General features: G+C 44.3%; 1 protein-coding gene across 2 annotated transcripts in view; it reads right to left on the bottom strand.

Moving 5' to 3' along the window:
- Positions 1–4,991: 4,991 nt before the first annotated feature.
- The window catches only part of wdr27 (WD repeat domain 27), a 170,628-nt gene continuing 148,048 nt past the window's right edge, over positions 4,992–27,571 (bottom strand). For both annotated transcript variants that reach the window (XR_006762576.1, XM_014180055.2), the window contains one exon: positions 4,992–6,514. Coding sequence is in view for 1 of the 2 variants with exons in the window: in XM_014180055.2 (XP_014035530.2) it covers positions 6,437–6,514 (78 nt within the window). In the remaining variant the exon portion in view is untranslated. The remainder of the gene's footprint in view (positions 6,515–27,571) is intronic.

The raw sequence follows: 27,571 nt of genomic DNA, 5'->3' as shown, positions 1-27,571 counted from the left end.
CCCCGAAACACTCAACCCTCTCCAATTCACCCACCACCCTGACAGATCCACGGACAACGCAATTGCCATTGCACTACTCTCTGCCCTTCCCCAACTGGACAAAATAAATGCATCTGTGAGGATGCTGTTCATTGACTACAGCTCTGCCTTCAATAACGTAATGCCCTATGAGCTCATTACAAAGCGCACGGCGATGGGTCTGAACTCCTCTCTACGTAAATGGGTCCTGGACTTCCTGACTGCCATCCCCAGGTGGTGAAGGTAGGCAACATCAACTCCTCGACACTGATCCTCAACACAGGGTCCCCACAAGCTTGCGTCCTCAGTCCCCTCCTGTTTTCTCTGTATACTCACGACAGCGTGGCCTCACACAGTTCCAACTCCATCATCAAGTTCGCTGACGACCCGACAGTAGTATGCCTGATCACCAACAACGTCGAGACAGACTACAGGGAGGAGGTAGGCACTCTGATGGCGTGTTGCCAGCTAAACAACCTCTCCCTCAATGTTAGAACAACAAAGGAGCTGATTATGGACTTCAGGAGGAACCAGGCTGGACACGCCCCCATCCTCATCAAGAGGGTCGCTGTGGAGATGGTCAATAACGTCAAATTCCTCAGCGTACATATCTCAGAGAAGCTGAAATGGTCTAACCACACGGACACCGTATTGAAGAAAGCACAACAATGACCCTTCAACCTCAGGATGCTGAAGAAAGTTGACCTGTCCCTGAGGGACCTTAAAGTGTTCTACAGGAGCAGCATAGAGAGCATACTGTCGGGCTGCATCACAGCCTGGTACGGCAACTCCGCCTCCGCGGACTGCAAAGCTCTTCAGAGGGTGATTGGGTGCACCATTGGGTGCACAGTGTCTGCCCTACAGGACACCTACAACACCAGGTGTTGCAGGAAATTCAAGAAGATCATAAGGGACCCCAGCCACCCAAGCCATGCCCTGTTCTCCCCACTTCAATCACTCAGATGCGGGCAGTACAGGAGCATCATGGCAAAAACTGAAAGACTGGCCAATAGCTTCTATCCTCAGACCATCAGGCTGCTGAATAGCCACCACTAGTCAGCTACCTGCTCCCCCCTCCCCCAAGCTACTTTTTCCTGCTGCTCCCCACCCCCTCATTATTGTATTTCACGAGTCCTGCACGTTGGCGCTCGAAGCCTAAGATTGTCACTGTACCCTGTCATTACACCTACAACCTGTATATGTGACTATTAAACAATCTGAACCTGAATTCTTCCAACAACTGTACATCCTGCTACACATCAGAGAATCTACTCCCACATACACAAATAACACCATGACCCTTATTCAGTCCCTGAGAGGAGTGAGTCATGTCAACTGACACCAGCTCCCTGACACAGCTAGAGGCAGGATACAGGAGACCCCCTGGTGGATATAGAGAAATAGGTTCATTACCAATGTAAATCAACAAGTGGCTTGAATGTAAGTCTCTGGAAAGGTTTACATTACTGTAGAGCCCTTGGTGAGGAGTTTAAAGTGAATGTCCATCTGTAGATGGGTAGTATAGGGAGTGTGTGTGGGTGTGTATTTTATATTTTAATATTTTAGTCATTTAGCAGACGCTCTTATCCAGATCGATTTACAGGAGCAAATAGGATTAAGTACCTTGCTCAAGGGCACATCGGCAGATTGTTCACCTATTCAACTTGTGTGTGTGTGTGTGTGTGTGTGTGTGTGTGTGTGTGTGTGAGACCTGTACAAGCCAGCCAGGTGTATGAAACATGAAACAGTTAAGTCTAGAGAGTCAGAGAAGAGCTATTAATTCACAAGTTCTTATGCTATTAAGAAACTTGAAAAAAAATAGAAGGATGTTCTGGCAGCTGCAAGGTATTGTGCAAATGTTGAATTTGGGAAAAGGTATATGCACCAAGGCAAAGACAGCTTTTAGATAGCCTTTTTGAGAGTGACCTAAAGAAGATCCTTCTGTGTTTGCCAGTAAATGGCATGCTGTGTTAAATATTAGTTAGATCATTTTCCTCTCCAGATGCACACTCAAGTTTCTGCTGCTGTCCTTTTGCAGACATACTTCTTCCTTTTTTAGACTTATTTTGCCCCCCCCCTTACTAAATTGCTGTGGAAAACCTTTTTCTTTTTTTATAAACCGATTCTCTACATCTCCTGTTCTTTTGGGATTTGTCAGCCAAACTTAGTATGACAATGACCATAGGAGTAGGCAAGACATCACAAACAGATCTGGCGCTAGGCTAGTAATATAGCAGGATTGTCACGACTTCCGCCAAAGTCGGGTCCTCTCCTTGTTCGGGCGGCGCTCGGCCTTCGGCGTCGCCGGTCTTCTAGCCATCGTCAATCCACTTTTCATTTTCCATTTGTTATGTCTTGTGTTTCTACACACCTGGTTCCTATTCCCTCATTTACTTGTTGTGTATTTAACCCTCTGTCCCCCCCATGTCTTTGTGTGGGATTGTTTATTGTAGTGCTTGTGCACGTTCCCCGTGAGCGTACGACGGGTTATTTTGTGCCCATATTTATCTTGTTGTTCTGGATGCCGTTGGTTTTGCTTAATAAATCTCTGGTTATTACCCAGTTTTGCTCTCCTGCGCCTGACTTCTCTGACGCCAATTTACGCACCCCGCTACAAGGATGGCAACAAAAATTAGATGACAGTAGCAGTATGAAACTCTCTGTGCCCAGAACCAAAAATTAAAAACTGCAATTTAGCTTCTTGAATGTCTCAATCTTGGTATAATTATCTGACATAGTGTAACTGCAGTTGAGGACAAACATGAGAGTAAAAAAAAAGAGTGTGCTAAACAGCCATGAACATAATGAAGGACAGGGGCTCATGGCAGCCAGACTTTGAGAGTTTCATTCCTCTGAGACACATACGTTTACGTCTGGTTTTCCATGTACTTAAAGGGTGAAAGAAAAATAAACTGTAAGAACCAAAAGTGATGTGTCATGTAATCCCTGTTAATTTTATAGGGCTATTATAAAATAACGTGCTACTGCATTCTAGATCAAAGCAGAAACAGCTGCAATTTACATTTACCACAAACATTTTCTTCCCAAAAAAGGTACAATAAAACAGAACATTAGCTACATACCACAGGAGGCTGCTGAGGGGAGGACGGCTCATAATAATGACGGGAATGGAGTGAATGGAAAGGGCTCAAACACATGGAAACCAGAATGGAATAGTATCAAACTACCCAATTAAGGTGCCAAAGGCTACCTGTGCTACTGTTGAAGTGGGAAGTTTACATACACTTAGGTTGGAGTCAATAAAACTAATTTTTCAACCACTCCACAAATTTCTTGTTAACAAACTATAGTTTTGGCAAGTCGGTTAGGACATCTACTTTGTGCATGACACAAGTAATTTTTCCAACAAATGTTTACAGACAGATTATTTCACTTACAATTCACTGTATCACAACTCTAGTGGGTCAGAAGTTTACATACACTAAGTTGACTGTGCCTTTAAACAGCTTGGAAAATTCCAGAAAATGATGTAATGGCTTTAGAAGCTTCTGAAAGGCTAATTGACATCATTTGAGTCAATTGGAGGTGTACCTGTGGATGTATTTCAAGGCCTACCTTCAAAATCAATGCCTCTTTGCTTGACATCATGGGAAAATCTAAAGAAATCAGCCAAGACCTCAGAAAAAACATTGTAGACCTCCACAAGTCTGGTTCATCCTTGGGAGAAATTTGCAAACGCCTGAAGTTACCACGTTTATCTGTAACAAACAATAGTACGCAAGTATAAACACCATGGGACCACGCAGCCATCATACCGCTCAGGAAGGAGACGCGTTCTGTCTCCTAGAGATGAAAAAGCGTGTGCGGGCACGGGGGCCTCCAAACCTGACTCAGTTACACCAGCTATGTCAGGAGGAATGGGCCAAAATTCACCAAACTTATTGTGGGAAGCTTGTGGAAGGCTACCTGAAACGTTTGACCCAAGTTAAACAATTTAAACGCAATGCTACCAAATATTAATTGAGTGTATGTAAACTTCTGACCCACTGGGAATGTGATGAAAGAAATACAAGCTGAAATAAATCATTCTCTGTACTATTATTCTGACATTTCACATTCTTAAAATAAAGCGGTGATCCTAACTGACCTTAGACAGGCAATTTTTTGCTAGGATTAAATGTCAGAAATTGTGAAAAACTGAGTTTAAATGTATTTGGCTAAGGTGTATGTAGACTTCTGACTTCAACTGTACATCCAGTATAATGTTGTTTACTGGCCATGTTCCATGCTTGAAAGTGATAGCAACATGATTAAGACACTACTTACTGAATTGTTTAAATATATTTCCAACGGCATACCGTAATCTATTTACAATAACAATATCCAAACCATCCCATTTACCGTTCCCCCGGAAATTCCCAGTAAATGTTGTATTTATAAAAAATAAATAAATAGATGTAGCCAAGATAGAGTGCGTATAACATGTTTAGGATGCTTGTGAACCTTACAGAACTTATAAACTGTTTTTACAAAAACATCCTTATAAAGATACTTCAGATGAATAAAGCACTGTGTTACCCCGGAGTGTCTTTGCATGGGGCATCAAGTAAAAGCATGAATATGATCACTCGTCATCCCATTATGGCATCTTCACTATGAACTACAGATGGCTATAAAGTCTGAAAACCTCAAAAGATGGGCACTGGTACGTTATTGTCTCACCATAAAACTGAAAACAAAGACTTTCAAGAGTAAACTCTGACTCTAACTCTGCTCATGCCAAGTAAAGGGGTTGAGTGCCATAGATAGTTCAGGTCTTGATTAGGAACAGTCAGTATGCATTGCATTGAGAACAGACTTGGGTTGAAATACAATTCGAAATCTTTCAAATACTTTATGCATTTGTGTTAGAATGCCTAGAGCGCCAGGTGGGCAGGGTTAGCACTTTCTAGACTTTTCTATCTGTTCTGTTAGGTTCTAAGTTCTGGTACAAATCCAGTCAGACACCAAAGGAAGCTTAGACTAGATTTATTCCACCCAGACTGAATGCATAACATAACATACAAGTCACACAGCATATATTTACACCCCTCGACAAGGCAGAGTTCCTCCCCTTGTATGTTAAGATAAACAATCAGTCAGTTTTTGTTGCTGGGCAGAAACTAGGTCTGTTCCTCTTCGTTGTGATTGTCATGGCCCAGCTTGAGTCCAGAACCTTTGTGTGTGGGTATGTGTGTGTGTGTGGGAGATAACGCTACAGCAAGTGCGTCGTTGAGGTGGGCCCCTCTGGCCCCCTTCCCAGATGTTTCCTTCCTCTTCAACTGTTATCCTCACATCGATGTTGAGTTCCACCACGACTTCTCCTTTCCCTACAAGTTACTGAAACTAACTTGGCTTGACAGGAACCGAGACCTGACTATTGATCTTTTGCCTAATCCTTAAAAAGTCTATAAAAAAACTGAGATGCCATATTGGTTCCCTCTTAATGGCCAAAAACACTAGCGGATGTCCTCTGGTCTACAGTACCCTGACTGTCTCCACCATACATATTGTTACATCCAGACAGTAGAGGACAGTACATTCCCCATACACTGAGTATACCAAACATTATGAACACCTTCCTTATATTGAGTTGCAAGTGACATCGATAAGGGATCATATCCTTCACCTGGATTCACCTGGTCAGTCTATGTCATGGAAAGACGTTCCTAACGTTTTATACACTAAGTGTATGTTCAAACCATCAGCAACAGGGAGAAATATGTTATCTGAGCAGTAGGCCTAATTTCCAGAACTATGGAAGAAATCATTGTACAGCTACTGCTAGTGTGGAACGGAGAAGGACAGTAAGAAGCACAAAAACAGTTAAGCATTCTGTATGCATTCAAATCAGTTTAATCTTGAATATTCAAATTTCACCTACTGTACTGTTAGGATATAGATGATATATGGTACTGTACTGAACATACCAGTCTTTTCTTTCTGTCTAGGTCTGTGTGTGTGTGTGTGTGTGTGTGTGTGTGTGTGTGTGTGTGTGTGTGTGTGTGTGTGTGTGTGTGTGTGTGTGTGTGTGTGTGTGTGTGTGTGTCCATTCTAATGTAAATACATCTGTGCATGTGGATGGGTGTGTTAGTATGTAGTAACGTCTGCGTGTCAGACTCGCAGGCTGCTGAGTGGTGCAGTCAGATGGTGATGTCACTGTGGCCCCTGGGTCTCAGTAATGCTGCTGTATTCTCCAGGCCCTGGCATCCATCCCTCTCTAAAGCCTCACTGTGAGATCACAGCCAATCGGATAAAAGGAAGCTCTCTAGCTAACGAGGCCCGTTGGTCCCCATTACAGTATGGTGTAAATAACACAAGCGTCATCGTCAGGTCCAGACCTGGGTTCATATAGCATTTGCTTTCTTTCAAATGTTTGAATGCGCTTGCCTGTCGTAATGGGAACCAGCCCCTGTTGTCATGACAGGGCGACGCTGATGGCGGCGTTGCCAGGGCGGAACAGACTCAGCCTCCCGTCCAGAGTCCCGGTCAGCAGCTGGGAAGGAGAGAGACAGAGAATAAGGATGACATCATCACGCTACCCTTTTACTGATCACATGAGGGTGATTATAAACGGAGACTGACTGTATTCCCTTTTCCTGACGACTTAAACTGAGATCTTCCGCTGCTCTACAGTATGTTCGCTACATACTTCAGTCTGAGACTGGCACCGTTGAAGTCGTTTTTGGGGACGTCAAAATGAGGGGTTCTGTACAAAACAAAGTCTTTAGCGATTGGATCATCTGTAACTAAACAGAGTAGCAAAGCCAACTACGAAATGTTCTAAATGCCGCTTTAACCACGTGTTCTGGCTCTGGCCCAATCCATCGGTTTCTGGGACAAATCAGAATGGTTAGAATGTGTTTGCGTTCTAGAAATCGTCAGGGAGGTACTCAGATCGAGACTCGTTGAGGAGTAGAAACTAACGTTGTGGGTGAGGCGTAGTGTTTGGCCGCAGCAAGGAGTTTGGGTAGCCAGGCAAGTAATCCATACCTATCACGCTAAACTCTTTAGGGTGCCTCTCTACATGATCCTATAGTCTGGTCCCAGATCTGTTTGTGCTGTCTTGCTAAGTCCTTTAAATATCAACTGGCATGAAAACGACTGTAGCAGTTGGCAGTTTTCTCATGACAACAACCATAGGAGCACAAAAGACAGTAGAGAAATATCTGGGACCAGGCTAGTAGGCTATTCCCTCTATCATACTGTTACATTTAACTCAGCATGATCCAAACTTCTAATTGGGGAAAGCCATGCAATATTGCATAACAGCACTGATCTCTACAACAAAGCTAAACTAAGAACTTTGCAGCAGTTAAATCCCCAGGTTTATAATATCTCATAGCAATTCTCAGACTGTCCATACTGATTCCCAAATAGCACCCTATAACCTACATGCTCAGAAAAAAGGGTTATTCGGCTTTCTGCATAGAATAACCTTTTTTGGTTCCAGGTATAAGCCTTTTTTGATCCCGGTAGAACTTATTTGGGTTCCATGTAGAACCCTCTGTGGAAAGGGTTCTACATGGAACTCAAAAGGGTTATTTCTACCTGGAACCAAAAATTGTTATTTAAAGGGTTCTCCTTGCGGACAGCCGAATAACCCTTTTAGGTTCTACATAGTTCTACATAAGTTGCATGGACTCTGTATGCAAAAATGAACATGATTTTTTAATTACTACCTCATCTCTGTACCCCACACATACAATTATCTGCAAGGTCCCTCAGTGGAGCAGTGAATTTCAAATACAGATTCAAACACAATGACCTGGGAGGTTTTCCAATGCCTCGCAAAAAAGGGCACCTATTGGTAGATGAGTAAAAATGAAGAAAGCAGACATTGAATACCCCTTTTAGTATGGTGAATTTATTAATTACACTTTGGATGGTGTATCAATACAGCCAGTCACTACAAAGGTACAGGTGTCCTTACTAACACAGTTGCCAGAGAGGAAAGAAACTCAGGGATTTCACCATGACGCCAATGGTGACTTTAAAACACTTATAGAGTTTAATGGCTGTGATAGGAGAAAACTGAGGATGGATAAACAGCATTGTAGTTACTCCACAATACTACAAAAGTAGGAAGCCTTGTTGCAAACATGCATTCTGTTTGCAACAAGGCACTAAAGTAAAACTGCAAATAATGTGGCAAAGAAATGAACTTTATGTCCTGAATATAAAGCGTTATGTTTGGGGCAAATCCAACACAACACATCACTGAGTACCAAGCATGGTGGTGGCTGCATCATGTCATGGGTATGTTTGTCATTGGCAAGGACTAGGGAGTTTTTGGGGATAAAAAGAAACGGAATAGAGCTAAGCACAGGCAAAATGACATGGAATGTTCTTGGGTGGCCTAGTTACAATTTTGACTTAAATCAGCTTGAAAATCTATGTCAAGACTTGAAAATGGCTGTCTAGCAATTATCAACAATCAACTTGACAGAGCTTGAAGAATTTTGAAAATAATAATGTGCAAAAAATATTGTACAATCCAGGTGTGCAAAGCTGTAATAGCTACCAAAGGTGATTCTAACATGTATTGAGTAACGGGTGTGAAAAAAATATGTTTTCACTGGCATTATGGGGTATTGTGTGTAAAAAAGATATTAAGCCAAGCAGCCTGACCCACACACTCATGGACACAGACACACGCATTCACGGACGTAGACAATCACGCACACACACACACACACACACACACACACACACACACACACACACACACACACACACACACACACACACACACACACACACACACACACACACACACACACGTATGCATGTGCACACAGATCACACACAACTCTCCCCCACACACGTATCCCCTTGTCCTCAGCTGCATCTCTCTCTCAAAGAGGAGGGACCATGATCTCAGCTATCCCCTGTCGGCCAATCAGCCAGTGACCCAGGCCAGAGCAACATTACCTCACCACTACGGCAGCCAATCTACAGGCTCCAATGCAACCTGGGAAACCTTCCATTTAGAGTTCATAGTGAGATTCTGTCCTGTGAGAGAGTCTGTGTCCTCAACAACACTCCACTACCTATTAAGTGTACTACTTTTGACCAGGACCCATAGCGCTCTGGTCAAAAGTTGTGCGCTATAAAGAGAATACGGTGCCATTTGGGACGCATCCTGATAAACCTTCCATTTGGGGTTCATAGTACTCATGGTACTCATTCATAATGGATTATGAGAGCTGTGGAAATTGATGGCACTCCGAGACATTAGTCAACACTGTACTGTGCTAGTCTGTGACCACAGGTTAACATTCACCCAAAAAATAATCTGTATTTCATCACACAAAAGATCTGCACAGGTGCAAAAAATGACAGGGACTATTCCATTGGTTTCATTGTGCCAGGCAAGCTCAATGAAGCACAAGTATTTCAAATATACTAAATATGATTGGAGCCAGGTCTGATATCAACGAGAGACCAGGACATCAGCTAAACTTTCTAAGGATGGATGAGTGAAAAGGCCCATATGCAGTCAACACCGTGATATGATAGGAAAGAGTCAGAAGATCAGTCAAACAAAAATAGTCTGCTTAGCCCTAACCATGCACTTCAGCAACACTTTCTGAGGATTGATGAGTGAATACGCCCCTGTTGGGAAAGAGTCAGAAGAGTCTGAAGTGTTTGGATTGAAGATGAGTCAAACACTATGTCACGTCCTGACCAGTAAAGGGGTTATTTGTTATTGTAGTTTGGTCAGGACATGGCAGGGGGTGTTTGTTTTATGTGGTTCGGGGTTTGTTGAGCTATGTGCTTATGTAAGAGGGGTGTTTGTTTTATGTGTTCCGGGGTTTTTTGGTCTATGTTCTATGTAAGTGTATTTCTATGTTAGTTCTAGTCTTTCTATTTCTATGTTTAGTTAATGGGGTTGACCTTCAATTGGAAGCAGCTCCTCCTTGTTGCTTCTGATTGAAGGTCCTATGTATAGGGATGTTTTTGTAATGGGATTTGTGGGTAGTTGTTTCCTGTTTTGTGTCTGTGCACCTGACAGGACTGTTTAGTGTCGTTCGTTGTTTTGTATACGTGGTTTGTTTTTCCTTCTTTTGAGTTAATAAAGAAGATGAGTATACACGTTCCCGCTGCAAATTGGTCCAATCCTTACGACGCCCGTTACACACTAGTAGGGCTGACTAGGGTTTATTTATTTAATCAGACACACGCACGCACACACACACTGTCTAGCCCTATATCTATCAGGGTTTATTTATTTAATCTCTTCTGGTTCGGATGTTGATGCTGTAGCAGATCCTCCTTACTGGAGACACAGGGACAATATCCAGCTGTGTGTGGAACGCTAGGAGAGGAGAGTTCACTGACACACACACGCAGGGCTGGCTCTAACCTTTTGGGGGCCTTATGCAAGATTTGGTTGAGGGCCCCCCCACCTTGCCGCAAATCATTTTAATTTCACGCAGTTAATTTCACGCAATTCTACAATCTTTGCCATGGGGCGTTAAGAAAATGTAGCAATCATTCAATTCAAATTATTTTCACTTGATGCAGAGGGAATCTATTTTCTTCAATTTTACAGCTAATTTCCTGCAATTCTATCCATTTTATCATGTGGTGGAAAGACATTTTAGCAGTTTGAAAGCTAATTTCCTGCAATTCTACACATTTTTCCATGTACACATTTTTCCATGACTTATGCCATGTTAATATGATATCCGAGTGAGAAAGACTAACAAAATGGGCAAGTTTGGATAGCTGGCTAGATTAACTAACAATCTAAACATTGCTAGCTGACATGGCTAATTGAGAGACTCTCAGTTCCTCACATAACAAGAGAAAAACTGCTGGTCCTGCTTTATTTGGAGTGCATCTTCATACAAACTTCATAAGCACTACATAGATGCTTCACAAATCATATATAACCGTATGTCATGCGCTATAAAGATTCATAATGTGGCATAAGTGTGTGACATAACCATCAATGTATTTATTCACATTTATTAGAGCATGAAATACAGTTATAGATGATTTGTGACCCATTTATGTAGTGCTTATGAAGCCTATATGAATGCTTTATGGTGGCCCCCTAAAGGACGGGGCCCTAAGTGACCACTTATGCCTGGAGCAGGCCCTGCACACACGCTGACTGTCTGTCTGTGTCTCTCTCACACATGCTCTGCAGGAAGTCAGTCACCCCGCCCATACACATGTACACATAGACATGCACGCACGTACACACGTACACACACACACACACACACACACACACACACACACACACACACACACACACACACACACACACACACACACACACACACACACACACTTTGTTCTTATATAATTGTGGGGACCTAAAATGTATTTCCATTCAAAATCCTATTTTCCTTCAAATCCTATCTAACCCTAAACCTTATCCTAACCCTAAACCTAACCCCTAAACTTAAAATAGCCTTTGTCCTTATGAGGACGTGGGAAATGACCCCATGGAGGAGAATTTTCCTTGTTTTACTATCCTTCTGGTAGTAAAACATTAAATGGACAGCAAACTGTGTCCATTTAATGTTTTACTACCAGAAGGATAGTGTGAAAGTGAGAAAGGGAGGCTGAACCTAAAAATAGCCCTAACCCTCCTATTACCTCTAACCCTCTAGCTAACCTTCCCATTACCCCTAACCATCTAGCTAACCTTCCCATTACCCCTAACCATCTAGCTAACCCTCCCATTACCCCTAACCATCTAGCTAACCCTCCTATTAGCCCTAACCATCTAGCTAACCCTCCCATTACCCCTAACCATCTAGCTAACCCTCCCATTACCCCTAACCATCTAGCTAACCCTCCCATTACCCCTAACCATCTAGCTAACCCTCCTATTACTCCTATCTAGCTAACCTTCCCATTACCCCTAACCATCTAGCTAACCCTCCCATTACCCCTAACCATCTAGCTAACCCTCCTATTACTCCTATCTAGCTAACCTTCCCATTACCCCGAACCATCTAGCTAACCCTCCTATTAAATGGCCCTAACCATCTAGCTAACCCTCTCATTACCCCTAACCATCTAGCTAACCCTCCCATTACCCCTAACCATCTAGCTAACCCTCCCATTACCCCGAACCGTCTAGCTAACCCTCCCATTACCCCTAACCATCTAGCTAACCCTCCTATTACTCCTATCTATCTAACCCTCCCATTACCCCTAACCACCTAGCTAACCCTCCCATTACCCCTAACCATCTAGCTAACCCTCCCATTACCCCTAACCATCTAGCTAACCCTCCCATTACCCCTAACCATCTAGCTAACCCTCCTATTACTCCTATCTAGCTAACCTTCCCATTACCCCGAACCATCTAGCTAACCCTCCTATTAAATGGCCCTAACCATCTAGCTAACCCTCTCATTACCCCTAACCATCTAGCTAACCCTCCCATTACCCCTAACCATCTAGCTAACCCTCCCATTACCCCGAACCGTCTAGCTAACCCTCCCATTACCCCTAACCATCTAGCTAACCCTCCTATTACTCCTATCTATCTAACCCTCCCATTACCCCTAACCACCTAGCTAACCCTCCCATTACCCCTAACCACCTAGCTAACCTTCCCATTACCCCTAACCATCTAGCTAACCCTCCTATTACCTCTAACCATCTAGCTAACCTTCCCATTACCCCGAACCATCTAGCTAACCCTCCCATTACCCCTAACCATCTAGCTAACCCTCCCATTACCCCTAACCATCTAGCTAACCCTCCCATTACCCCTAACCATCTAGCTAACCCTCCCATTACCCCTAACCATCTAGCTAACCCTCCCATTACCCCTAACCATCTAGCTAACCCTCCTATTACCTCTAACCATCTAGCTAACCTTCCCATTACCCCGAACCATCTAGCTAACCCTCCCATTACCCCTAACCATCTAGCTAACCCTCTCATTACCCCTAACTATCTAGCTAACCCTCCCATTACCCCTAACCACCTAGCTAACCCTCCCATTACCCCTAACCATCTAGCTAACCCTCCCATTACCCCTAACCATCTAGCTAACCCTCCTATTAAATGACCCTAACCATCTAGCTAACCCTCCCATTACCCCTAACCATCTAGCTAACCCTTCCAATACCCCTAACCATCTAGCTAACCCTCCCATTACCCCTAACCATCTAGCTAACCCTCCCATTACCCCTAACCATCTAGCTAACCCTCCCATTACCCCTAACCATCTAGCTAACCCTCCCATTACCCCTAACCATCTAGCTAACCCTCCCATTACCCCTAACCATCTAGCTAACCCTCCCATTACCCCTAACCATCTAGCTAACCCTCCTATTAAATGGCCCTAACCATATAGCTAACCCTCCCATTACCCCTGACTATGTAATGTAGCTAACCCTTTTATTTAATGGCCCTAACCATCTAGCTAACCCTCCTATTAAATAACCCTAACCATCTAGCTAACCCTCCTATTAAATAACCCTAACCATCTATCTAACCCTCCTATTAGCCCTAACCATCTAGCTAACCCTCCTATTAAGTTCCAACTGGAACTCAAAATAATTATAACTTCAGCTGTGTGAGTTTAAATGAAGTCATGCAATACAATAAGTGTACACATTTTGTGAATCATAATAACTCAGATAATCATGCATGTATGTAAGACGTGTCTTGTAATTAGAAATATGATGTTGGCTTCCTAGGGGGTGTGTTTATGATTTGATGCCAGGATAATTATGACCTGACTGAAGGAAAAAAACAACACACTCATACATATTGGTTGGTAGGTAAAATTAGGGTAGCAAAGCAACCGGTAGTTTCCCAATGTCACAACTTCCGCCGAAGTCGGTCCCTCGCTTTGTTCGGGCGGTGTTCGGCGGTCGACGTCACCGACCTTCTAGCCATCGTTGATCCATTTTTCATTTTCCATTGGTTTTGTCTTGTCTTCCTTCACACCTGGTTCCAATCCCATCAATTACATGTTGTGTATTTAATCCTCTGTTTCCCCTCATGTCCTTGTCGGTGATTGTTTGATTGTATGATATGTGCAAGTTATGTTCTGGTGTGCAACGGGTTTTGTACCCACTTTTATTATTTTGTATATTTTTGTTTTTCTGAGTTTTGTGAGCACTTATTAAACGATTCATTTTTACTTGAATAACTTAAAAAAAAAAAATATTCATATATAGTATTAATTTTATATACAGTGCTGTGAAAAAGTATTTGCCCCTTTCTAATTTTCTCTACTTTTGAATAATAATATACCGAATTGGTAGTTATAGTCTTGTCCCATCGCTGCAACTCCCGTACAGACTCAGGAGAGGTGAAGGTCGAGAGCCATGCGTCCTCCGTAACACAACCCTACCAAGCCGCACTGCTCACTTAACCCGGAAGCCAGCCGCACCAATGTGTCGGAGGAAACGTTGTACAACTGGCGACCGAAGTCAGCGTGCATGCGCCCGACCCACCACAAGGAGCTGCTAGAGTGTGATGGGACAGGGACATCCCGGCTGGCCAAACTCTCCCCTAACCTGGACAATTGTGCCGCGCCTCAAGGGTCTCCCAGTTGCTGGATCAAATCAGGGTCTGTAGTGATGCCTCTAGCACTGCGATGCAGTGCCTTAGACTGCTGCGCCACTCAGGAGGCCCTACTTTTAAATATTTTCAATACAGAATGTTATCAGATCTTCAACCAAAACCTAACATTAGATAAAGGGAACCTGTGTCAACGAATAACACAACAATTACATACTCTGATTTATTTAATAAACAAAGATTTGCAACACCCAATGCCCCTGTGTGAAAAAGCAATTGCCCCTTACACTCAATAACGGGTTGTGCCACCTTCAGTTGCAATGACTCCAACCAAACACTTCCTATAGTTGTTGATCAGTTTCTCATGTCGCTGTAGAGGAATTTTGGCCCACTCTTCCATGCAGAACTGCTTTAACTCAGTGACATTTGTGGGTTTTCAAATATGAACTGTTCATTTCAAGTCTTGCTACATCATCCCAATTGAGATAAGGCCTGGACTTTGACTAGGCCATTCCAAAACTTCATTGACTGTGTGTTTCGGATGATTGTCTTGCTTCATGACCCAGCTGCGCTTCAGCTTCAGCTCACAGACAGATGGCCTGACATTCTCCTGTAGAATTCTCTGATACAGAGTAGAATTGGTTCCTTCTATTAAGGCAAGTCGTCCAGGTCCTGAGGAAGCAAGGCATCCCCAAACCATCACACTACCACCACCATGCTTGACCGTCGGTATAAGGTTCTTACTGTGGAATAAAGTGTTTGGTTTTCGCCAGGCATAATGGGACCCATGTCGTCCAAAAATATATACTTTTGACTCATCTGTCCATACAACATTGTTCCAAGATTCTTGATGATCATCCAGGTGCTTCCAGGTACTTTTTCTGCAAACTTCAGTCAACCTTTTGGACGAGATGGGTCCCATTTTGTCTGTCAAAAACCAAACACTGCATTCCACAATTTTTTGTTATTTGTAAATTCAGGTTCCCTTTATCTAATATCAGGTTTTGATTGAAGTTCAAATAACATTCAGTATCAAAAATATGCAAACATAGAGAAAATCAGAAAGAGGGCAAATACTTTTTCCCGGCACTGTATCTGTGCCCATATTGTCCATGAGTTTCTTGTAGAAATAATTGACAAATTAATGACAAAAGAATCTAACGAACAATGGCATTATTTTCAATTAACTGCAACTGCAACTCTTCCAACTCTTCCCTGTGGCTCAGTTGGTAGAGCATGGTGTGTGCAACGCCAGGGTTGTGGGTTCGATTCCCATGGGGGGCCCGTACAAAAAAATGCATGAAATGAAATGTATGAAATGTATGCATTCATTACTGTAAGTCGCTCTGGATAAGAGTGTCTGCTAAATGACTAAAATGTAAAAAAAATATTGATGTTTTTCACAAATAAATAAATACGTGTGTGTAAAAATATATCAAGGATATTTCATGCTGAAACCCTCATATTAAACACCAATGGTATTCACTAAATTGTTGGTTTATATTTAGGATAATGTTTTACAGCTTTGTCATTACATTTTTATTTTATAATCATAATTTCATATATTTCACATGGCCACACAGTCAGAGATCATTACAGACACCTGTAAAAATCTGAAGAGCCACTAGATGTCTTGTGATAGATTACATGAAATCCTTGAAAGATACCAAAATTCTGGTAAGAAAGTTTCCAGTAATATACTCTCCCTTTGCAACCGTAGGTATAATAGTACATAGTAATTGCATCAACTTGCTGATTGTTCCCCATCCGCTTAGTACAGGGCATTCCATGTCTTTATATCTGTCTGAGGTGGGCCTTTTAGTGGGCAATCTACAGTTTCTACATCCATTAGTGGGCTTATAAATTAATGATATACTCATCGATTCTTGAAGAATATAACTTATGTCTCATGAGCTTAGTTCAACTATCTAGCCCCATCAGAACCCACAAAATAAGCTTGTTTTGGTCCTTTGATTGATTGTAAACAATGTAATTCTAAACAAAGACTGTATTGCTTCAACATATGGTTAAAACAATAATTTTGATTTCATGGATGGTCAGACCTTTCATCCATAGTCTATGAATTTGAGAATGGTTACATTTCTCCAGCCCCATCCGTCAGCTTTTTACAGCTTCAAAACATGGTTAAAACTATCATTTTGATCACATGGATGGTCAGTCCTTGCATCCATAGCCCTGTCTATGAATTTGAGAGTGGTTATCTCTCTAGCCGCATCCCTCAGCTATTTAAACAAATCGGTGACCCATTTGATATTGTTTGAACTGCAAATTGCTGCTTTAACATTCCCAGGCATTCCCAGGCAGTACAGAAACAGCCAGACATATGGAACACTGACATATGGAAGACTGACAGGGTCAACATTGCTCTTCAGTCCAGATGGTCTAGCTTACCCCAGATGGTCTAGCTTACCCCAGGACAGGACCCCGACTGAGAAGGTTCCAACTACACACTGACACTGACTGTCTGTCTGTCTGTCTGACTGAAGGATGGATGGACAGACAGCGTACTCATGGTTGGCTGGTCTTATCATAGGGGTTAACTACATCCTTATTACTACATCCTAGCTATGGCCACTACATCCTTATTACTACATCCTGGCTATGGCCACTACATCCTGGCTATTAGCAAAACAGAGTAGAACTGATTGCCAAATCAAATGGTCAATTGAATAGTTTCGTTCAGTAGCTATGACATTACTCTTTCCATGAAATTTGATTCCTGAAAATATCTGACGCGAGACAATGGAAATACAGTACATAGGTATTTAGACAGAAATGAATGGGTTTGGGTCTCAATAGGAACCCAGGAACCCAGGTAATCTAGCGGTTATGAGCGTTGGGCCAGTACTTAACCCTAATTGCTCCTGTAAGTCGCTCTGGATAAGAGCATCTGCTAAATGACTAAAATGTTAAATGTAATCCAGGACCCTTTCTACTGTATTGTTACATTCAGAGTATTATGTCTCAATAAAGATCCCCTAGGATCACAAATTGCTTTCATTATTTATTTATTTATTTAACTAGGCAAGTCAGTTAAGAAACAAATTCTTATTTACAATGACGGCCTACCCCGGCCAAACTTTTGTCAAAAGTAGTGCACCGTGTAAGAAATAGGCCCATAGGGCTCTGGTCAAAAGTGGTGCACTATATAGGGAATAAGGTGCCATTTGGGATGCATACAGCCCAAGAATATCAATCACCCATAGCAACACAGAATACATTTCCACATCACCACCCCCTGGTTTGGGATCGGTTAATCCTCCCTGCAGACAACCCAGGTGTCTCAGTGTGTGTGTGTGTTTTGTGTGTGTGTGTATATGTCTTGTGTGTGTGTGTGTGTGTGTGTGTGTGTGTGTGTGTGTGTGTGTGTGTGTGTGTGTGTGTGTGTGTGTGTGTGTGTGTGTGTGTGTGTTTTTGGAACAGAGGCTGAGTGGTTGACTGCTTGACCTTAGTGTCTCTTCCATCCTCCCCTGTTCCCTCTCTTCAACTCCCCCATCTCATCGCCCTCCTACCTCATCTCATCTCTAGCACATATTACAGTATGGAACATCCCACAGTGATGGGTGTGTCATCTGGGATCCTAGCTCTACGGGAGGGAACAGCCTGCTCTGGTCTGTAACTCTGATAAATGTTGTGCTTAGGGAGGTTAAGATCCTTGTCTGGCTCAGACATTATTGTAAAAGAGAATGGTGGAATCTCCATAATCTACTTTTTAATTTTATTATTGAATATTTAAAACATACAATATACTTGCAGTGAAGACGCTCAACAACTACATCACATTAGTCATCTAACACAGTCACATCCAGAGCGACAGACAGAAGCAACCAGGGTCAATGCCCTGCTCAAGGGCACGTCGACAGATCTCCCACTGTCACTGTCGTCGTAATGATTGGACCAAGGCGCAGCGTGAGTAGCGTTCCACATCTTTATTATAATGTGAAACTTCAGCAAAATATAAAAACAATAAATTATCAAACGAAACATGAAGACAGTGAAGTGCAAACAGGCACCTACACAAAAACAAGATCCCACAAAACACAGTGGGGAAATGGCTGTCTAAATATGATCCCCAATCAGAGACAACGCTAAACAGCTGCCTCTGATTGGGAGCCATACCAAGCACACGAACATAGAAATAAACAACATAGAACACCCCCAGTCACGCCCTGATCTACTATACCATAGATAACCAAGGGCTCTCTATGGTCAGGTGTGACAGTACCCCCCCCCCAAAGGTGCGGACTCCGGCCGCAAAACCTGAAACCAAATAGGGAGGGTAGAGGGGGTGATTAATGTCGGTGGCGGCTCTGGTGCGGGACGAAGTACCCGCTCATCCCGCGGATCCTCCAGCATCGGGGGCGGCTCTGGTGCGGGACGAGGTACCCGCTCATCCCGCCAGCATCGGGGGCGGCTCTGGTGCGGGATGAAGAACCCGCTCAGCTTGCAGATCCACCATCTTTGGTGGTGGCTCTGGTGCGGGCTGAAGAAACCGCTCATCCCGTGGATCCAGCCATGGACCCAGGCTGAACACTGTGCCTGGACTGGATCTCGATGCCGAGGAAGGCTCCTGCCATGGAGTGGGACTGGACACCGGCCCTAGCCTGGACATTGGTGCAGAGGAAGACTCCTGCCATGGAACGGGACTGAACGCCGTGTCTGGACTGGGCATCGGCGCCAAGGAGGGCTCCTGCCATGGAGCTGGACTGGACGCCGTGTTTGAACTGGACATCGGCGCAGAGGAAGGCTCCTGCCATGGAGCAGGACTGGATGCCGTGTCTGGGCTGGGCATCGGCGCAGAGGAGAGCTCCTGCCATGGAGCTGGACTGGAAGCCGTGTTTGGAAGCTCCGGACCTTTGACCCTCGCTGAAGGTTCCGGACCGTGGACCATCTCAGGAGGTTCCGGACTGTGGCCCGTCTCAGGAGGTTCCGGACTGTGGACCGTGTCAGGAGGTTCCGGACTGTGGACCGTGTCAGGAGGTTCCGGACTGTGGACCGTCTGTGGAGGTTCCGGACTGTGGACCGTCTGTGGAGGTTCCGGACTGTGGACCGTCGTCGGAAGCGCTGGACTGGTAACCGTTGCTGGAATCTCTGGATTGGTAACCATTGCCGGAAGCTCTGGACTGGGAACTGTAGCCATAAGCTCTGGACTGGGAACCGTTGCCGGAAGCTCTGGACTCTGAAGGCGCACTGGAGGCCTGATGCGTGGGGCCGGCACAGGACGTACCAGACTGGGGAGACGCACTGGAGGCCTGGTGCGTGGAGCTGGCACAGGACGTACTGGGCTGTGGAGATGTACTGGAGACCTAGTGCGTATAGCCAGCATAAACGGTACTGGTTCAATGACACACCTCGCACGGCAAGTGCGAGGAGCTGGCATAGGACGTACTGGGCTGTGGAGGCGCACTGGAGACCTGGTGCGTAGAACCGGCGCACATGGCACCGGACAAATGACACGCTCCTCAAGGCGAGTGTGGAGAGCTAGCACAGGACGTACAGGGCTGGGAAGGCGTACTGGAGACCTGGTGCGTGGAGCCGGCACAACTTTCACCAGACTGATAGCACGCTCCTCAGGACGAGTACGGAGAGCTGACTCAGGTGGCATTAAACCGATAACACGCTCCTTAGGGCAAATGTCGTGCATCCTCCACCAATTCAATAACTCTCTCATTTCTCTCTCCAAATTCTCCCTCAACCCACTGACGGTCTCTGATTCGCTCCGTTCACTCTCCTCCAGTTTCTCCCTCTTCTCCCAGACTGGCTCTGGTTCACTCCTCGGCTCCGCTGACCACCCCTTGTGCCCCCCCAAAATAATATTTTCGGGCTGTTAGTTGGGCTTTCTATGTGGCCGCGAACCCCAGCGTCGTCGCTGTCCTCCATCATAACCTTCCGTTTGCCGCTCCTGCCAAGGAAGGTGGACCTGACCGGACGGGATTTCCTCCCAAGTCCAGGATACACTCTCCTCCTGGGCATGCTGCTTGGTCCTGTTGTGGTGGGATCTTCTGTCACAGTCGTCGTAATGATTGGACCAAGGTGCAGCCTGAGTAGCGTTCCACATCTTTATTATAACGTGAAACTTCAGCAAAATACAAAAACAATAAATGATCAAATGAACCGTGAAGACAGTGAAGTGCAAACAGGCACCTACACAAAAACAAGATCCCATAAAACACAGTGGGGAAATGGCTGCCTAAATATGATCCCCAATCAGAGATTCTAAACAGCTGCCTCTGATTGGGAACCATACCAAGCACACCAACATAGAAATAAACAACATAGAACACCTTCAGTCACGCCCTGACCTACTATACCATAGATAACCAAGGGCTCTCTATGGTCAGGTCGTGACACCCACAAGGTCAAAACCGGGGACCTGAACCAGCGATCCGTCAGTCACCGGCCCAAGCTTCCAACCGCCAGGCCACCAGCCCTCCAAGATCCCCCCACAGTTCACCAAAAGCTGCCCCTCAACCATCCAAGACCCGCCCCACAGAAAAACAAATAAATAAATAAATAATAATAATATTTCCATTCCCCACCCCCAGGACCCCCCTCCCAATGCACCAACAACCAACAAAATAAACAAAAGAGAAAGACAAACGAAAACAGAAAACAACAATGCAAAAAACAAAAGACATCAAGGACAACAAAAATCATAACAGCAAGGCCAACTGAATATGTTTGAGTGCATGCATTGCACTATTTATGTGTGTGTGTTTGTGTATGTGCACATGTGTGCATTTGACTGAGTGTGTGTATATGCATGTGTACTAACACCTGCACGGCATCAGCCTCAGGCAAACCGGCATTAGCTGTAACAACATTGCCCCTCAGTGTCATTCAAATGTACTTTTTGTTATGTTTAATTTTATTTTACTTTTATCTTTGAAATCATTCTATCCCCCACCCAGCAACTCCACTCCCACTTGTCTCAAATTCCAGATCCCAACCCTCAGCCCATCCCACCTATCTCTGCTGGTCACCCTCTTCAGATTTCTATGCACCATATATCTTTTAACCATGCTGTGATGTTTAACATACAATTTCAATCTATCTAATCGAACAGAATCCACAGATTGTGAGTTGAAGATAAATGCTTTTACTAAGAGTATTAGTATATTAGTAATTGACTGACCCGGTCTCTCCAGATCTCCTAACAGTACTATTTCTAGGGTCAATTTTAGACCAATGTTATGCATTTTCAGCCCTTCTTGAACCTGAGACCAGAAACAGGCTACCTGAGGGCAATACCAAAATAAATGGTATATTAATTCTGTATCTGTAACGTCTGCTTCCAACTCACACCCTCAAACACCTAGATCCCCTGAACGCAGCTCACTCTCCAGATCCCAATCACCTGAATTCTAATCACCTGTTCACACTACGAATACCTGGTTAGGCTCTGCGGTCTCACCAATGCTCCCACAGTCTTCCAGTCCTTCATGAATGAAGTTTTCCAGGACAAGATCAACCAGTTCCTCATCGTGTAGATTGACGATATCTTGATCTACACTCACTCCTTTGCAGAACACGTACAACAGGTCCTCCAACGGCTACAGGACCACAATCTTTATGTCAAGGCTGAGAAGAGCGCCTTTCACGTTACTATGGTAACCTTCCTAGGGTTCGTACTGACACCAAAATAGACGAAGGCAAAGTCACGGCCGTGCTTAACTAGCCGAAACCTACCACTGTAAAGGAACTACAACGTTTCCAAGGATTCTCCAACTACTACCGCCGGTTCATCCGAAACTGCAGCAGCACAACCGCACCTCTCTCAGCCTTCACCAGTACCCTCCAATGGACCGACACCGCCCTTACTGCATTTGAGACCTTGAAACGCCTCTTCACCTCTGCACCCATCCATAGGCTGCCAGATCCTACCCTTCCTTTTGTTCTGGAGGTGGATGCATCCGAGGTCGGCGTGGGAGCGGTTCTCTCTCAGCGGGACAGGACACCTCCCAAATTACACCCATGTGGTTTAAATTAAAAAACAAGAACGTCTTGTCATCTGGTTTGCCTGATAAGGAATTTCTAAATTATTTATACTTTTACTTTAGATATTTAAGTATATTCTTAAAATTACATTTACTTTTAATACTTAAGTGTATATATAAAATCAAATATTTTTTTACTTTTACTCAAGTACCGTAATTTCCGGACTATAAGCCGCTACTTTTTTCCCACGCTTTGAACCTCGCGGCTTAAACAATGATGCGGCTAATATATGGATTTTTCACGCTTTCAAAAAAATAAAATAAAAATAAAACATTCTGTGACGTGCTCAGTTTTTTGGCGGCATGAAGCTTTCATTAGACCAATGAAATTGCCGAACAGGTTAAGGTCAAACAACTTTTTGGTTTACTGTTTAGATTAAATCGAGCGCGCTCATCATTCTGATTACGGTAGTCATTTTGTCACCCTCATCATGGCAAAGACACGGCGAAATGCATATGATGCAGCTTTCAAGTTGAAGGCGATTGATCTGGCTGTTGGAAAAGGAAATAGAGCTGCTGCACGGGAGCTTGGTCTGGAGCAATGACTTTCTTGGTAGGCTACTGTTTACTGCTAATTTTTTATTTTTTTGTTACAAGCCGTGTTTCGTTAAAGCCTGTGTAAAGTTCATTTGTTTCAACGTACCGGTAGGCACCTGCGGCTTATAGACATGTGCGGCTTATTTATGTTCAAAATAATATATTTTTTAAATTCAGTGGGTGCGGCTTATATTCAGGTGCGCTTAATAGTCCGGAATTTACGGTAGTATTTTACTGAGTCATTTTCTGTCAAGGTATCTTTACTTTTACTCAAGTATGACAATTGGGTACCTTTTCCACCACTGGTCACAAGAAATAAAGTTACCATGATGAGATGATAGGTCTACATGCAGTGTGAACTGTGCTCCATACTGAGATGGGCTGTCTGTCCCCAACCTGAGCGTTGATTCATCGTGCAAGAGGCCATAGAGAAGCCAGATTTAGACATTGCATATAATTTAACAGTTCCATTTCACGCCATGCTGCTCATATAAATCATTTATTATAATTTACCGGTTTCTCGCAGTTATTTATCCTGGGAAATGGGAGTGGTTTTGGGTGGTAAATCCCGGTAATTCTCGGTAACTGGGTTCCTGCCATTCAACCCTACATTGAACTGTTGATTTGTGCCTCTTCCTTCCATCGCATTGAGCCAGCTAGCTTAGCCTAGCAATAACTCACATTACAAACACACACAATAACTCACATTACAAACACACACAATAACTCGCATTATGTAACTGAAGCTAAGAACAACACGTTTTTTTAGGTTGAGCTACAAGATCCATCAACCAGATACAGATAGCTAAAAGATGATAAAGAAGGATTAATAAAATACATCTAAACATATGGGAGGCCCTATATGAAATACTTCCATGTTGGTTCACATCATTTGTCTGAAGACTTGCAACACCAGGGTTGTGGGTTCGAATCAAATAAATACATGATCTATTTGAATAGTTGAAGGAAAGCCATAAGTGGTTAGTTGAAAGTTTTAAAGCGCCCCTGGCCTGCAGTGAGCGGTCAACACATTACTCCAGCTTTCTAAAGCTTTTCTCAGAACACCTCTACTGTGGAGGGGAACAGGACAACATAACTCAATACAGAGAGCAGGGGGAAAGAACTGGAATGCTGACGTGAACTTGAAGCCCAGCGTGTGAGTGTGCATGTGACCCTGAAGGTCATCCACACATTATAACCAATCATAACTAGTCAAGGTTGCATCGTGATTCTCCACCCTTCTCTCATTGATTTTAAAGCATAAGATTGGTGCATTGGGTCTGGAGGGAGTTTCCACCATAGTAGATCCATTACAGGAAGTGTTCAAGTGCACACTTCGGAAGAAGGGTGGATAATCTGTGCACAGCCTAAGATGTTTCTCATTGAAGGAATCATTTTGAGCAAAGCGGGACCATAGACATACATCATCGGACACAGAAATGATGTTATAGTAAAGAGTTATTTGGGAATACAAGGTGAAAGATCAGTTCATTGATCAGTGATTCTGCACAGTAGCCGATCCTTGGAGAGCTCTTTGGTCTTGGCCATGGTGGAGAGTTTGGAATCTGATTGATTGATTGCTTCTGTGGACAGGTGTCTTTTATACAGGTAACAAACTGAGATTAGGAGCACTCCCTTTAAGAGTGTGCTCCTAATCTCAACTCGTTACTTGTATAAAAGACACCTGGGAGCCAGAAATCTTTCTGATTGAGAGGGGGTCAAATACTTATTTCCCTCATTAAAATGCAAATCAATTTACACCATTTTTGACATGCGTTTTCTAGATTTTTTTGTTGTTATTCTGTCTCTCACTGTTCAAATAAACCTACCATTAAAATTATAGACTGATCATTTCTTTGTCAGTGGGCAAACGTACAAAATCAGTAGGGGATCAAATACATTTTTCCCTCACTGTACGTGCTCCATATAATGGGCTTGAACATTTACAAGCTTCCAGCTTGCAATGAAACCTAGAATATTGCTGTAAATAAGCCAAAACTAGGTGTAACTCTTCTTTGATTGAGCATCAACTGAAAATTAAGATCATAGAAGAAGTTTGAAGTTTGAAGATCATAGTAAAATGGGGGGGAAGAAACAAATCAAATGCTCTGCGTGAATGACTTGTGGTTCTGACTTCCATATCCTGGAAACCTGATATGTGACTTTTTCAAAGGACCCCATTATGACACACACCACCACTACCATGACACACCACCACCACAACCACTACCATGACACACCACCACCACAATCAATACCATGACACACCACCACCACAAACATGACACACCACCACTACCATGACACACACCCACCACCACTACCATGACACACCACCACTACCATGACACAACACCACCACCATGACACACCACCACCACCATGACACACCACCACTACCATGACACACCACTACCACAACCATAACACACCACTACCACAACCATAACACACCACCACTACCATGACATACCACCACCACAACCAATACCATGACACACCACCACCACTAACATGACACACCACCACCACCATGACACACCACCACCACAACACACCACCACCACCACCATGACACACCACCACCACCACACACCACCACCACCACCATGACACACCACCACCACCACGACACACCACCACTACTACATGACACACCACCACCACCATGACACACCACCACCACAACACACCACCACCACCACCATGACACACCACCACTACTACATGACACACCACCACTACCATGACACACCACCACGACTACCATGACACACCACCACTACTACATGACACACCACCACCACCACCATGACACACCACCACTACTACATGACACACCACCACCACCACCACCACCATGACACACCACCACCACAACACACCACCACCACCACCATGACACACCACACCACCACCACAACCCACCACCACCACCACCACCACAACACACCACCACCACCACCATGACACACCACACCACCACCACCACCACCACCATGACACACCACCACCACAACACACCACAACACACCACCACCACCACCATGACACACCACCACTACTACATGACACACCACCACCACGACACACACCCACCACCACTACCATGACATACCACCACTACCATGACATACCACCACTACCATGACACAACACCACCACCATGACACACCACCACCATAACACACCACCACCACCATGACACACCACCACTACCATGACACACCACCACCACCACCATGACATACCACCACCACAACCAATACCATTACACACCACCACCACCACCACCACCCCAAACATGACACACCACCACCACAACCAATACCATGACACACCACCACCACTAACATGACACACCACCACCACCATGACACACCACCACCACCACCACCACGACACACCACCACCACCACCATGACACACCACCACCACCAACGACACACCACCACCACAACCAATACAATGACACACCACAACCACCACCATGACACACCACCACCACCACCATGACACACCACCACTACTACATGACACACCACCACTACCATGACACACCACCACCACCATGACACACCACCACCGCCACCATGACACACCACCACTACTACATGACACACCACCACTACCATGACACACCCCCACCACCATGACACACCACCACCACCACCATGACACACCACCACCACCACCACGACACACCACCACCACCATGACACACCACCATCACCACCATGACACACCACCACCACCACCACCATGACACACCACCACCACTAACATGACACACCACCACCACTAACATGACACACCACCACCAACATGACACACCACCACCACCAAGCAATGTAGATGTAGAAAAATTCCCTAGAAAGACAGTAACCTAGGAAGAAAGCTAGAGAGGAACCAGGCTATGAGGGGTGGTCCTCTTCTGGCTGTGCCAGGTGGAGATTATAAGAGTACATGGCCATTAAGGCCAGATTGTTCTTCAAGATGATGACCAGCAGGGCCAAATAATAATCACAGTGGTTGTAGAGGGTGCAACAAGTCAGTACCTCAGGAATAAATGTCAGTTGGCTTTTCATAGCTGAGCATTCAGAATACAAGCAGTTCACTACACCTGCGATAACATCCGCAAATCTGTGTAAGCGACCAATAAACTTGAAAACCTTTCAATACCGCACCTTGCAAGGTAAATGGCACTGAGGGTAATAATATAAAATGTTTTATGAGATTGGAGAACACATTGGGAGGGATCTTAGACCATTCCTCCATACAGAATCTTTCCAGATCTTTGACATCTTTTGTCTGCGCTTATGAACTTCCCTCTTCAATTCAAACCATAGGTTTTCAATGGGGTTCAAGTCCGGAGACAGAGAATACCATTGCAAAATATAGATTTTGTGGTCAATTCACAATTTCTTTGTGGATTTTAATATGTGCTTGAGGTTATTGTCTTGCTGGAGGATACACTTGCG

Source organism: Salmo salar, chromosome ssa28, assembly GCF_905237065.1.
Source record: "Salmo salar chromosome ssa28, Ssal_v3.1, whole genome shotgun sequence".
In the NCBI taxonomy this organism is placed as follows: domain Eukaryota; kingdom Metazoa; phylum Chordata; class Actinopteri; order Salmoniformes; family Salmonidae; genus Salmo; species Salmo salar.
Note: the sequence above shows the minus strand (reverse complement) of the source record. Positions and strands in the feature narration are given on the sequence as shown.